Raw genomic sequence first — 15926 nt, 5'->3', positions numbered from 1 at the left:
CAGGGAACTGCAGGCAAAATGCAAAAGACTAAATACAAAAAGGGCCTGTCCAACGCCCTCCGTTTCCCTGTTCAGTGCAGTGGTTAAAGGCTGAGTTGCAGGCTCCCTGGGTTTGAGTCTTCCTAGTTCTATGTCCTTGGGCAAAGTTTGTAGGGTCTTTGTGTCTTAATATTTCCACCTGTAAAAGGAAACTGTCAACCGTAGGGTTTACTTCATAGAATTGTCATGGGACTAAATACATTATTACATGGAAGGAGCCTGAAGCAGTGGCTGGTCTACCATGCAGTGTTTAATAAATAGTAACTATTCTTCCAACTCTGGTTACTTATTCTTTCATATTTTAGACCGCAGAGTAAAAACTTGAATGACAAGAAAAACAATGTAAAGATAATGACTGTGGATGAAATAAGAATAACATTTAATGGGTCTTAATCATTATAATCAGTAGACTACTTACTGTGACATATCTAGATGTCACTTTAATTTCACTGAGTTGGGGGTTTTGCCCAGACTTCAAACAGTCTCAGTTAGGAGTCTCTGGAATAGACTCCAACCAACTCTGGGAACTCCTAAGATCATCTACAAAATACCGTATCTTTTCTTTCTTGAGATAATATTCAAAATTTGCCTTCCATTCTCAGATAAATATTATAACCACAAAAAAGTAAGATTTTAGGAGATTTTAGGATATCTATTTTAGGATAAAAACAGATTGTAAAAATATATAGACACCTGTTTTCGAAAGAGACACAGATGATTTGATTCAAGTTTTTGTTTAATTTTTTTAATAATGAAATTCTGACTATGTGTCTCTCTGGCTCATTAACATTCAAAAAGAGAGCTTTATCATTTGAGTTACATAATATTCCTAAGCAACTCCAAAAAATCAAAGAGATTCTACACCATGGTAAAATAAAACCAGTTATGCTAAACAAGTCATGCTAAGTGAACAAGTTTGTGTTTTATATGGATTATTACATTTTATCTTCAGACCTCCCCCACCTGCCTCCAGTTTGTTAACTGGTTAAATTAGTGTGGTTTGTATTCTGGACTCCATGGACTCAGAAGGCTTGGTGTTAAGGAGAACTTTGGTTAATCTCTCACCTCCCTTTTTTCTTTACAACGACATTAGTCAGTTTTCTGTCACTTTAAAGAACAATTCGTAAGGCCCAGAATATGCTGAGCAACATGGCTGGGTTGCTATGGCAGGGACCAGACCTTGTCCATATAGCTAACAACGAGAGCTCTGGCTGTGTGGGCAACACACCCTCTTTAAGCTACGACAGCAGTGATGATTCTCCTTTGCCAAACTTCTTACAGTGGCACAGTTTCCAGATTGCCAATAAACGTCACCCTACCAGATCAACAAGCCAGTACCAGCACGTGAGCCCAGTACTTCATTTCAAGGTACCGAAATAAAAGTTCCTGTTACTCTTTGGAATTATCTCTTGGATTCCTCCAGAACACACTGAAAAAGCGAATTCAGCATTCAAATGCCTATCATGCCCACTTAGCAGGAGTGTGCAACCATCATCCAATCAAAGGGTACAACTGACAACAAAAACGAAATTGTCACCATCGTTATACCAAGGGACACGTGCTGCTTTTAACCAACATAATTGCCAGAGGTTGTGTTACTATAGCTTGGCTTCTTTCTTTTTCATTGTTTTCTTTTGCTCCAGATTTTCTCTCTCTCTCTCTCTCTCTCTCTAATATATGTATTTTCTTCCCTTCATAAATATGCTTGACACATGCTTTGGGTTCACTCTTGTTCAACCATAAAATTTCAGAGCTGAAAGGGACTTACATTACAGATGAGCTAATTCAAGCCCAGAGCAGTTAGGCAGCTCCCCTCTCCCCTGCTTGGCAGAGTGGGGCCCATAATCTCACCCCCTCCTTCCTTGTCAACAACCCCCCACCCCGTCCCGACCACCCTGGGCTTCTTGCCTGGGCTATGCCCTGCCCCCATGGATGAATGAAATGAAAGCGTGTGACCACCTACCCACACACCTTGGCAGAGGTGCACTCCACACACGGCGGCCCCCACCCAGGCAGGTAAGCTTGGTTGCACCTTCTAAGCGATATCCCGGGAAGCAGGAAAACGTCAGAGAGTCTCCCACACCAAAGTGAAAACCAATTCTTCGGCTGAAGGCAGGGACTCCAGGATCATCACACGGCTCCAGGTCGTACTCTGAGGCATGCAGAGACAGAGTAAATGCATGAGGATCTGGGTAAATACACAATGATTAAATAGCCAGAGTAGAAAGGTGCTATTACAAAAAATAAATCTACATATATATTTTCCCCAAACACTTATAACTGTTACGTGCATTTTTTGTCTTGTACTATGAACTGTCTAATGACAAATGACACGGTATTTAGTATTTTTTTTTTTTTTTTAATTGACAAGTAAGAATGAGAGTTACTAGAGGCTGGGAAGGGGGTGTATGGAGGGAAGGATAAAGTGATGTTGGTCAATGGATACAAGGATACAGTTAGAAGGAATATGTTCTAATACTTGATAGCAGAGTAAGGTGACCATCGTGAGTAATAATAAAGTGTACATTTCAAAATAGCTCAAAGGCAAGATTTGAAATGTTCCCAACACAAAGAAGTAATAAATGTTTGAGGTGATGGGTATCTTAAGTATCTTGATATGTTTGTCACACATTCTACTCATGTATCAAAATATCACATGCACCCCATAAATGTGTACAATTATTATGTAATTGAAGACAAACAGACAAATAGCATATTAAAATGATATAATTCACTTCAAAACTGTCCATTTTAAAGTGTGGAATAATTTCACTGATATTTCTAATTGCTTAAATTGGTTACTGTATCCCTCCCGAAGGTGCTTTTTGATAACTAAGGCATGAAGCATAACATAAAAGCAAAGGCACAGGGTTGTGTTTGTGGAAAGCTTATCATAGCCAATTTCACCTCTAGAATATACCTCAGTGAGGAATAGTGGAATTTTCCTCTGTTTATTTTCAATCTGTAAACAGTGCGAGATTGAAAAGTAGGAGACAAGATTTTGTACTAGAATTACTATCTCACACCTTGCTGTTATCACTTTCCTTCTATCTAAGGATATACTGTGTACACTCAATTCAAACCATACGTTTCCTGTCATTTCTTTAAAAACAACTGAAAACTCTTGCCAAATAGGAGAATAATTTGATATTATTATATGCTATACCTATTATCTTATATAAACAAACATCATGATCCTGTGGTTCTTTGCTTTGTGTATATTTTTACTCCATAGTTTATACAATATCCTCTGAAAGATACTTACAAGGACAGAAAGCCTGAAACAATATCATGAGGTTCGAAGGTGTGTATTAGTTGTAACCATCTTGATTAGGCTTTGTAAGGATTCTCTTACATTAATTGTCACTTAATCACTATTATACAAAGTTATTTACACTTTGTACATGTTCATCTTCATCTAACTCAAGAAAAGTGTATTGTCCTCAGAATTCCATCTTCTCACCTACTCAAACACTTTGTTCTTGGAGTTTATCCTTTTTCTTTTCCTCATCAATTCTCTTATTTCCATCAAGATAAAAATACATCAATCTTAAGAATGAGGTAAACAACCAAACCAACCAACAAAACAAACTAACACCACCAATCTCAGGACTTCACAGTCACCCAACCACCATATCATTTCTCTGGTTATCATTAGCACAAACTTTTCAAAGTGTTGGGTGTATCTTCCATTTTCCCAACTTCCCCTCCAAGCCTCTCTTCATCTCATCTATTCAGGTTTTCCTTCACAGCCTTCCACTCAAATACGTCTTACCAAAGTCACAGTGACCACTCGATGCAAAAACCAATGGTCAATTCTTAGTCCTCCTCTTACTAAGTAGGTTTTAAAACAATTGAATGCTCTCTTCTTTCTTAAAAGGCTGTCCTTTCTTAGCTTCTGGGATGCCACTCTCCTCCTAACTCACTGGACCCTACTTTTCAATTGGCTGATTCGGATCGTCTGCTGCCCCACGTGTTGAAATTAACTCTGCTGATGGGTTTCCAGTATTTCTTTTTCTTTAATATGATCCTGTTATATGAACTGAAGACTCTTGTCAATTGCTTTTGAATACATCCCTTAATATCTGCAAGAGAAAAAGTCTGTATTTTCTTCCCAAACCTGCTTTACTCTTAGTGTTTTTGATGCAAAGCATAGCATCCTCATTCATGCAGGTTGAAAACCTTGACCCCACTCTGTATTTTATGCCACACCTTCGCTTCCTACCAATCAAGTCAGCTCTACCCTAGCATCCTTCCTGTCATCTGAGCTTCCATCTGGCATCTCTTGCTGGGATTGTATAACATGTTCCTGTTGAGACTCACATATTATCTTTCAAATAACATTGAAAAAGGTCAGATCATGTCAAGCTCTTCAAATCCATTCAATGGCTTCATGCAACATTCACCATTAACATCCAAGTTACTTATGTTATGTGCCCTCCATAACTAACTTCACATCCTTCCACTTTCCCCTCAGTTTCAGGGGTCGGTCTGGCCACAGTGCCCCTCTTCTTTATCCTAAATTTGGTGGCCTGGTCCTCCTGTTGCACCTCCTTCTGCTGACAGCCCACCCAAATTAGCTGGACTGTCCATTCTCTGCTTCACAATCAAGTCTCAGCCTGTCAAAGAGACCTGCCTAGGCAATTAAAGAATGGTACACTCTCCTCTCCTCTGTCCCAGGTACTCATGACTCAACCACAGAAGAAGAAACAGTATCCTCATTTGAAAATTCATGGTACCACTGAAGGAGGCAAATACAGAAAAGTAATTTTGGGAAATAAATAATTTTGGTGCGAAAACATTGTCATGGAAATGTTTTTCTCCTATGTTATATAGAAGAAAACAAATTCTGCTTAGGGAAAAGAAGAAAGGCTGCATGTCAGAGACACCCTCTGACCTGGACAGGAGGAGTTTTGCCTCACGAAAGATGCAGAAAAGGTTTTTTTTAGAAAAAAAAAAAAAGTCTCGCTCTGTCACCTAGGCTACAGTGGCACCATCTCAGCTCACTGCAAGCTCCGCCTCCCAGGTTCATGCCATTCTCCTGCCTCAGTCTCCCGAGTAGCTGGGACTACAGATGCCTGCCACCAAGGCTTTTGAATGAAGAGAAAACCACATATGTGAAGTCGCAAAGTTATCCAAGTTTTAACCTTTTGAAGAGAATGACTGAGAAATGATGCTAATTCACTAGAAGTTAGCATTCAAGAAGTAGACACATCATAGCGGGTGGGAAAGTAAGTGTGGAGTATCCAGTGCACACAGTTAGCAACCAGTAGCAGACAATGTTATGTAAAATGGGGATTGCGCAGATTTAGCTAAACCAACTGCAATATGGGGCTCTTTTTCTACAATGTTACCATTAACATCTGCAGAAATACTGACAAGGACACACAATCAGGAAATACTGCTTTATTAAGGCCTTCTGAGAAAGGCAGAAATAAACTCGATTACCAGGAAAGAAGGCAGATATAAAAGCATCTGAATGCCATTCATGATAAACAACAAAGTCTCTGGATGGGTAAATGCTTCATTTGTATAATACGTTGCTTGTTATTTGTATACTTAAAAAATAAACTCCATGGTATCAGTGTCACTGGCAATTGTGTGCAGCCCAGTTTCGAGGCAAAAATCTTTCCAATTGAAATTACTCCTCTAACATATCTAAGGAACTTGTTTACCTTAAAGTTGGCTTTGCAATCAAAAGTGTTATTTTTTTTTTATTTTTTAAAAACCTTTCTGCTTGTGTGCAACTGTCTAGATGGAATTGATTTCTTCTGCAGGCTTTAGGTATTATTTTCTACTGGTTATATTGAGATGAATTGTTCTAAATGTTTACAGACTGTTACCACTTTAAAGATCCATGAAAGAGTATGTGGTTGTTGACTTGCTTGCTTGTGTAAGTAGTTTATAATGAGAATGTCAGCTGTGTAGTTCCATTCTGACTTTTGGTTATTTGTATGGTCTGAGAGTGTTACCCAAAATCCATGTGCTGGAAATTTGATCCCCTTTTTGGGGATGTTTATGTCACGAGGGATCCACTCTCATTAATGGATTAAAGCCATTATAAAAGGACTTCTGGTCTTCTACCACATGGGGACATGGCAATCCTCCCTTTTTGGTCTTATACCCTCTGCCATGTGATGACACAGCAAGAAGGCTCACCCCAGATGCCAGCACCTTGATCTTGGACTTCCCAGCTTCCAGAACTGAGAAACGAATTTCTATTATTTATAAATTACTTACTATCAGGTATTCTATTATGGCAAGTGGCACAAACAGACTAAGACAGTAGTCATCAAAAGAGTTACTATCAGCCCTGTGCTAAGGGCACCGGAATAAGAAACTGATGCAGTAAAATGAACAGAATTTGCGTAGACTCCTGAGAAACACCTGCAGAAGTGAACAACAGACTTGCGGCTGCCATTTTCTTTTTTTGGAGAAGTCTATTTAAATTCATTTTGGATCATGATGAAAGTAAGAACAGGAGGAAGTGATATTCTCATAGTGATACTAATTGCGATACACCAGGGGAGAATGCACAGAGAGAGAGGGATTTAGGAATTAGTGTTGGAAAGATTTAAGTCTTTGATATATAAAGTGGCACGTTTCATGATTACTGCTGATTACAACAAATTTCCAAGAACTCAAGTGGTCTGAGCCAGTCTTGAAAGCTTCACGTGAGCAGTGAAATACCAAGAAAAATCAACAAAGTCAGATTAAGATAAATGGCAACTAGGTAGAATTACAGGGAGGAGAAAATAGTTCAGAGCATCTTGAAATCCCCAAGAAATATTTTCCTTGAAGACACTATTTTATTTTACATAATGCTACTCATCATGCAGTAGTTAGTAGGCAATCGTGAAGTTCTTCTTACAGTTGGCTCTTGAAAAATGTGGGTTTGAACTACTTGAGTCCATTGGAACATGAATTGTTTTCAATAAACATATTGGCAATTTTTTGGAGATTTGCTACAACTTAAAAACACATGCAGATGAACTGTGCCATCAAGACAGATCTTAAAAATTAGTTAAATGTTAGGTATGTCATGAAAGCACAAAATATATGTAGATACTAGTTTATTTATGTGTTAATTGACTGTAGGCCTTTGGTCAACAGTAACCTATTAGTAGTTGAGTTTTGGGGGCGTTAAGAGTTATACTCAGATTTTCCACTGTGCAGGGGTTGACACCCCTAACCCATGTATTATTCAAGTACAGTTGACCTTGAATAATACAAGGGTTAGAGGTGTCAATCCCCATAGAGTGGGAAATCATCTTACTTACGAATAACTCGTCTTACTTGTGAGTAAGATACAGCAGTAGAGCTGCTGTTTATATAAAAGTGGGGCAAGCAAACTTTCTACCAAGATTTTTAGTCTTAGTCTGGGGGATAAGATACATACTCAAATATTGCAACACATAATCTCGTAAGTGGCATCAAAAGTTATTAAGGAATTTCTGAGATCTCAAAAGTAGAATAAATTACACGTGACTGTGGCACCCAGGGACCATCTTATGAAAATTACATTTGATCTGGGCTATGAGGAATAAAGAAGGAAAACTCTCTTTGTCCAAAGCATCATATGCACAAATGCAAGTTAATGTGATTGTTCCCATCCATTGGCAGCAGGGCCCTTTCTGTTGGCAGAGGGTAGGGGCGTGCTGGAAATGAAGATATTGCAGATGTTCTGAGTGTGACCCATTCACACTCAAATGTGACCCATTCACATTTTGTTTATATGACCATGTTTATCTCTCACATGTTTGGTCAGCTTTTAAGTGGGGGTAATTTTTTTTGTATCTGTAAAAAAAAGAGCATCTATGTCATAAACTATGCAAATTAAACAAGCTAACCCATACAAATAATTTCTGCTGTAATATAAACCTTGTGCAAATATTATCTATATATTATCATTAAAAATAATGATGTTACCTAACTTGGAGTATTTTTTGTCACTGCATATGAATACATGAAACTATAAGCTCATCCTCAATTGTGTGTGTCCACGTGCTTCCTTCATCCTAGAGGTGGTTGTCAATGCAAATATTGGCAACTATGAAGGATAGAAACCAATGCAATCAGGTGATAACTGACCCTGAGGACGCCTCCCAATGAGGAAATTTCCTCAGAGATCTTGTAGAGTTGGTGAAGAGAATTGAGTAAGAAGGGCTTTGCAGAAGATAGTGACATTTACAGATTTTTCAGAGATAAGAATTCACAGATTGTGTAACACAAAGTGGCATTTTCTGGATGCCACATAACTGTACTTGTGCCCTGCTTTGTGAAGGCTCAGCTTCCTGCACCCCATCGGCTGGAATCATGCCTGCAGTCACGCATGCACAAACACACACTCATGCACACATTACACACACATACACACACACACACACATTCTCAAGAAGAGAAATAGCAGTATTGTCGCCACAGGAGAGAAACAGCAAACAAGACCAACATACCTGAAAAGGTGATGTTGAAGCCCTCGTATGAAATTGAGAAGTCTGATATAAACCGAAGCTGGGCAGTGAAGTTTCCAAACAAGCCTGCCTTGATCGTATGAGGTAACACTGACCCAGTGAGCCTGGCGACGGGCTCGGAGAAACTTCCGTCCTCTGTGATCAGTAAATAGTCGTGGGAACTCTCAAGATGAAAGGTGTGAAAGATCATCTGAACTCCTGAGAAATGAAGGAGAGAGAGAGAGAGGGAGAGAAAGAGCCACGGAGGGCAGAGAGGGAGAGGGGCAGAGAGACACAGAGACAGAGACAGAGATGAAAGAAATGGAGAGGAAGAGGAAATGACAGGGGAAGACAGGTTCCAGAGAGTAACAGCCACAGAGACAGAGATGATAGAGAGATGAGACAGAGATAGAGAGAGAGGTAGAGGAGAGAGAGAAAAAGAGAGAGGTTAGGAGAGGTAACAGTTGCTGAAAATTTTTTTCTGGACTTAGACACACCAAGCCTTAATCAAAATATTAAAATGTTTTCTTAATATGTAAGTCTAGCTTTGAAGTTCAAGAGGAAAATGGGTGGAAAGAGGATGGCTTTAGAAATGAAAAAAAGCAGAGGGGATAAACAACAAAAATAAATACTTAAGTGCATATAAGTACAGATATGATGTAAATAGGAAGATATGATATGGATACGAATACTGAGGTAGATAAGGAGATTATAGATGTAGCGATATATAGATACAGATATAGATGTAGATATTGGCATAGATATGGATATTTAAGAAAAACAGGTGAGAATGTTTACAATGGGTTTCATTCAAAAATTGTCAGTAGGCTCTTAGGGACAGTATTTGTCCCCGAGGGACAAAGGACCAGACGATTTTTCAATTTACACTAAACAAGTGTCCTTTAGAAAAATCTTAGTTGGAGGTCTGTATAAATGAGGAAAAACTTCCTTAAAAATGTAGTTTCAGATGCCCCTAAAGCATATGACCTCATAGTAACCAGAACTACAAAGTCTTATTTCTGGATTCCTATAGTGAAATCAATAAAATTAACTGTGAATAGATAGCTTCTAATAAAAATGTGTATTTTTATGATTATAAAACTTTGGTCACTCATAATCTGTGCCTTCTTTATGCTCAGTTTCCTTCAGAGCAACTTCTTTCGTGTCATGCATGGTAGCATACATAGTGTCACACAGTATACATAATAAAATGTAGCCATTTAATATTAAGTAGGGTTCAAATCTATGTGAAAAGACAAAGTCTACATAACACTTATGTGATTGAAATTTCAAACAGACTCTTTTGTATTTTATTTTTTAAGATAGAGTCTCGCTCTATCTCCCAGGCTGGAGTGCAGTGGCACAATCTCAGCTCACTGCAACTTCCGCCTCCTGTGTTCAAGCCATTCTCCTGACTCAGCCCCTAGAGTAGCTGGGATTACAGGGATGTACACGATGCCTGGCTAATTTTTTTTTGTATTTTTAGTAGAGACAGGTTTCACCATATTGGCTAGTCTAGTCTGGAACTCCTGACCTCAGGTGATATGCCTGTCCTGGCCTCCCAAAATGCTGGGATTACAAGCATGAGCCACTTCACCTGGCCCCAAATAGACTCTTAAAAATGACAAGTTCAGTCACAGGAAAAAGAGTCAGGCTACGATCCGAAACCTAGTGATTATAATCTACATTTCCTAAACAAAGTGCAAAATGTCCTGGTCTTTAGTATGCTTATCTGTAATTGAGGACAGAAATATCTATTCCATGAGGCATCTCTGGATTATGTGAAGATAAATTATTCATTATGTGTGATGATACCGGGTAAACATAAAATACAAGGAAAGTACAAAAACTGTCCCAGATTTATCATGGAAATTAGAAGTTAGACAATCACTTATTTCCTTTTATTTAATTAATAGTCACATTTTATTGAATAGATGCCTTTATTCCTTACCACGATATCTACATTTCAAGCTTTTATTCACATGCATATATTCAGGTTATCTGATAAACAGAGAGCAAAACGAGGAATCTGTTTTTATTACACAGTTGAAAGACTATTTTTCTTCCAAAATCGTATTAAATAATAAGTCAAAGTTTTGAACTATACATGAGAAAAGTAGTTATCTCACTTGTTTACACTGTAATATGTTTTCGGTTTTGTTCCCACGTTTCTGTCTCATTTACTTGTTGGTATGTTTGAGACCTACGATAGATTCTTACCTTTTCCGTGAGACACTTCAATGGTCCACGTGCAGTTTAGAGAGTTTGGATAAAAATCTGGAAACCCAGGAGAAAGGACTGTTCCACTCTTTCCATGGATGTAGCCTCCACACAGGGCTTAAAATAATAAAGAGAGATGGTTGTAGCACTAAAGTTTCACAATGATTGCCAGAACAAAATACTGGTTAAATGGCATGGAATTTGCAGGAGGCTTAACAGATCTAATGTCATATGCAAGAAAAACCAAGTAAAACCTGAGCTTTATGTTACTTGCAAATATATTATGCTGGTTCATATGTAGGCATGTTAACCACTACAAAACCTTGACAACATAACACAGAATAAAGCACAGCCGGAGAACGGGAACCTGCATTCACAAGCCTCAGAATTGCAGAAATAGTGCAGGTTTGCACTCCTGAGAGCTGCTGGTCTCCTTCAGCACCTCAGTGAGTTCCAATCTCCTGAACAAACCATGCCACGTTCAAACACTCGCTTCAGACACTCATTTTGGAAGAAAAGAAGAGAAAGTTTTATGTAATCATTTCAATGGGAAAGTGGCAACAATTAGGCTGTCAGCAGAGTATGTGAGCTTAAGTGCTCAACTCTGATGTCAGGAAGTTATGAGTTCAAATGCTGGCTCAGCTACTCACTAGCTCTGTGATCTCTGGTAAGTCTCTCAATCCTTTACATTTCTCCTATCTTGAAAACAGAAATTATGATAAAATCCATCTCATGGATAGGTGTTTGCAATGATTGCCATTATAGAACACAATTTACAGTGGGTAATAGATACTAAATGATTAAAATGGTACCTACTGATAGATACTGATCAAAACATTACCTACTGAGAGTTGCTAACAGGAATTCAATTCTTAAGACATCAATAAATTAACATTTTGAATAGACTCCATATACCCTAATTTTACAAACATCAAGAGGAGAATATTGACATGTTCCCACCAACTTTCTCCTTTTATTTCATATCTTAAGACCTCTCAAACTATCCTCTGAATGGAAGCACTGAACTGAAAAAGAATAAAAGGAAATGGAGTCACCAGAGCCAGAGGGTAGAGGCAGGAAAGGCAATTGCTATTCATGCTCTGCAAACAAACAGCCACGTGTCTTGTGAGTCACCAAGTGCTCCGGGTCTTGCCCTTCTCCTGGAACCTGTCCACCTGCAGTTGTGAGGCCTATGGATGCCACCAGCTCAGATCTCGAGACCTGGCTGCCCACCCTCACTGCAGCACCTCCACCGTTGTGGTGAAGGTTATGTGCCCGCATGACTGGGCTAACGGCTGCCCAGATAGCTGGTAAGAGGCTGGGCATGTCTGTGAGGGTGCTGCTAGGAGAGATTAGCATTTGAAGCAGTGGACCGAGTGAAGATTTGCCTTCACCAGTGTGAACTGGCATCATTCAATCTGCTGAGGGCTTAAACCGAATAAAAAGGTAGAGAAAAGGCTGGGCACGGTGGCTCACACCTGTAATCCCAGCACTTTGGGAGGCTGAGGCAGGTGGATCACCTGAGGTCAGGAGTTCAAGACCAGCCTGGCCAGCATGGCAAAACCCCATCTTTACCAAAAGTACAAAAAATTACCCAGGGATAGTGGCGGGAGCCTATAATTCCAGCTACTCAGAAGGCTGAGGCAGGAAAATCAATTGAACCCGGGAGGCGGAGGTTGCAGTGAGATGAGATCATGCCATTGTCCTCCAGCCTGGGGCAACAAGAGTGAAACTCCATCAAAAAAAAGAAAGAAAGAAAGAAAGAAAGAAAGAAAGAAAGAAAGAAAGAAAGAAAGAAAGAAAGAAAGAAAGAAAGAAAGAGAGAGAGAGAGAGAGAGAGAGAGAGAGAGAGAGAGAGGGAGGGAGGGAGGGAGGGGGAGGGAAGGAGTGAGGGAGGGAGGGAGGGGGGAGATAGAGAGAGAGAGAGGGAGGAAGGGAGGGGGGGGGAGAGAGAGAGAGAGAGAAAAAGGAAAGAAAGAAAGAAAGAAAGAAAGAAAAAGAAAGAAAGAAAGAAAGAAAGAAAGAAAGAAAGAAAGAAAGAAAGAAAGAAAGAAAGAAAGAAAGAAAGAAAGAAAGAAAAAGAAAAGGCAGAGTGAATAAAAAATTTATCTTTTCCTGAGCTGGGACATCCATCTTCTCTTGACCCTGACTTCTGAGCTCCTGGTTCTTGAACCATCAGACCCAGGACATACACCTTCAGCTCCCCTGGTTCCCAGGTCTTCAGCCTCAGCCTTAATTCTGCCACTGGCTTTACCAGGTGTCTAGCTTGCAGAGGGCAGATCGTGGGACTTTTGACCTCCTAATCACATGAGCCAATTCCCACAACAAATCTTGGTTGTTTCTCTGGAGCACACTGACTAATACATCCACTTATACATGCAAGGTTCTCTACTCCTCTGTGTTTCCATAGCCTCATATGTAAAAGGGGGCAGAAATCACAACTCATTCCTGCTTGCTGAAGAATGAAATCAGTGAAGACATGTAAGCAGCTCACAATAGTGTCTCACAAGCAAAACATCACTCAGTGTCACAATTTACTATGCATTTCACAAGATTCTTTTGCTTTTTTTAAAAACATGTCCCCATTCTGTGCATGTATGTATTTATACTTCCCTTCGTAAACTAGGTAGGATGACCTATCATGAAGTAAATGATATTCTGAGTAACTTCTTCCAACTAGTATGATCATTCTGAATTATGTTTTATAAAAGCCTCTTCCACAAACAATATTCACAAAAGAATTGGAAATTGGATAATCTATGAAAGATGTGACAAGCCTCATCATGCTCACTAACCATGCATCTTAAGGGAACAAATCATTTCCTTTAATATGTAAACCTCATGGGAAGCGTGATGTAAAAACCAGCAAAAGAGAAAATTTTTAAAATAAGTTCTAGAATATTTTAAGATTTTCTCATGGAATTTTTGCATCTTCAGATTGCAGTGACTCCACATTCCACTGTGAAAGAAGACATTATACATCCCACTTGAAATTACTCAACACATAGTTATTTGGCACCTGCTATGGAGCAGGCCCTGTCCCCAGCATCAGGGATGATCAATAATAAGAGAGATAAAATATCTGCCCTTGTAAAGTATGCATTCTAGTTGGAAAAGACAGGATAAAACCCGTAACAACATAAAAGGCAGATGATGTACAATGTTGGGAGATGACACATGACTGTGAAGAAAATCGAGAAAGAGGGATGGGATAGTCCGAGGCTGTGGGTGGCCAGGGGTGCCATACTTAGGAAGTGGTCTATAGATAAGGACTTGAGAGAGACAAGGGAAACACTGAATACCTGGGGAAGAATTTGGGGAGAGAAAGTGGCTAGGACCAGGGCTCAAGCTACAGTGGAGCTGCAGGTATAGGGAACAGAAAGGACACCTCTGTGGCCGGTGGTTCTCAGAAGAGTTGGAGGTTTCTTTCAGTGACATGATGGGGCACTGGATGGCCCTACCTAGAAAAGGACGCAACCTCATGACCTACCTGGGGTTTAGCCCTGCTCCAGAGGCTGTGCTGATAGAACACACAGGGGTGGCAGGGCCCTGCTCCTGAGGCTGTGCTGATAGAACCCACAGGGGTGGCAGGGCCCTGCTCCTGAGGCTGTGCTGAGAGAACGCACAGGGGTGGCAAGGCCCTGCTCCTGAGGCCGTGCTGAGAGAACACACAGGGGTGGAGGGAGGAAGGCGATCAGGACCCTGAACCAGGGCATTGGCAGCAAGATGGCAAGACATGGTCTGAACCTGGCTGTGTCCTGAAGGCAGAGCCAGTGGGACTTTCTCCTGAATGGGAGGTGGGCATTACGATTAAAAAAAAGGAGGAGCTGGGATTGACTGTGAGGACTTAACCTGAGTGTGAAATAACTACAGGGGGAGACTTGAGACATTGAGAGAATGAGGTTATGAGAGTAAGGCAGGCATTCAGCTCTGGATACTGAAGCTCCATGTCTGCTGGGCTTGTGTGTGGAATGGTTGACATTGCAACTGGATGCACAGGTCTGGAGTCCATGAAAGAGGGTTGAGCAAGGGGTAGAAGGGAGACCACAACGACGTGAGATCACCGGTGCAGTGAATGTAGACATAAGCTTCCACAGAGGAAACTGAAGCCAGTGCACCATGTAGTGGGAAGAAAACCAGCAGAGAACGGAGGAGTCCTGAATTCAGAAGCTTTGGATCAGTCACTTTTCACTGGTCTGTGATTGGATTCGTGTGAATTGATGCAATAACTTCTCAGATTTTTATGAAAACATTCACCATAATAAATTTAAAACATTTTAAGTAAAACTGAGACATCTTATATCCAAAGCTACTTGTCAGTGGTCTGTATCCCAAAATCTGCGTATGTAATATAAACTGTTAAAATTAATTCATATCCAACTACATTTAACAGCATTAAAACAACCAATCTTTATTTTATCCTCCGTCTTCATATCATCAAGAAAAGTTACTTGATCATCTATTGGGGAAAAATCTGGGAGGGAATGCGCTCTGCCCTCTTTTTGATGTTTTCCAACCATATCTCATGGAACCTGGAAATCACTAACCAGCCCCATCAAGCTGTCATTAGGTGCAAAGTGAGACAGAAAGTTAGAGATAAAGCTGCTGTCAGGCTTGTTTAGATTTATATGGGTGCAAACACAATGTAGTCCAATTCACATATCATGAAGACTTTACATAAAAGTAATTCTGTCCACAAATCCTATAATATTTTTCAGGAAAAGGAAATTTGATGTATGGAGAATTGAATTGGTATTCTCACCTAAAATTGAAGTGAGGAGAGGAGAGAATAAAATGAAATACCTGAATTACATTTTAGTGTCTATACAGGTTATGGCTATATTCATATGTAGACATGCCTATATTCCCTTAGCAGAGCTACAAATATAGCTGCCCATAATTTGAATTACATTAATCTGTTTCTTCATGCATGGTGGATCCTTTTCTGAGTAGCTGTAAAAGACACAGTAAAATTTTACTGTTGCTGTCCTTAATGCTGTAATTTCTTGAGTTTTACTTTACTATTTATGTAACCTACCCAACATCAAGGATGCAGGTATGTTACATCAGAAATCTTTTGGAAGGAGGACTAAGATATGCAGAAATCACTGAAGAACAAAAGAGGAGATATATGTTGTGATATTTTCCTGACTGAGTTGAAGTAAAGCATCCAACTGATTTTTTTTCTTTTTTCTTTTTTTCTTTTTTTTTTTTGAG

General features: G+C 39.7%; 1 protein-coding gene across 2 annotated transcripts in view; it reads right to left on the bottom strand.

Moving 5' to 3' along the window:
• The window catches only part of LOC139355625 (CUB and Sushi multiple domains 1), a 2038620-nt gene that overhangs the window by 402563 nt on the left and 1620131 nt on the right, over positions 1-15926 (bottom strand). For both annotated transcript variants that reach the window (XM_071067488.1, XM_071067489.1), the window contains exons 19-21: positions 10710-10826; positions 8493-8708; positions 2003-2191 (exon numbers count right to left, since the gene is read on the bottom strand). In XM_071067488.1, the coding sequence (XP_070923589.1) occupies positions 2003-2191; positions 8493-8708; positions 10710-10826 (522 nt within the window). The remainder of the gene's footprint in view (positions 1-2002; positions 2192-8492; positions 8709-10709; positions 10827-15926) is intronic.

The sequence above is a fragment of the Macaca nemestrina genome, chromosome 8 (genome assembly GCF_043159975.1).
Source record: "Macaca nemestrina isolate mMacNem1 chromosome 8, mMacNem.hap1, whole genome shotgun sequence".
In the NCBI taxonomy this organism is placed as follows: Eukaryota; Metazoa; Chordata; class Mammalia; order Primates; family Cercopithecidae; genus Macaca; species Macaca nemestrina.
Note: the sequence above shows the minus strand (reverse complement) of the source record. Positions and strands in the feature narration are given on the sequence as shown.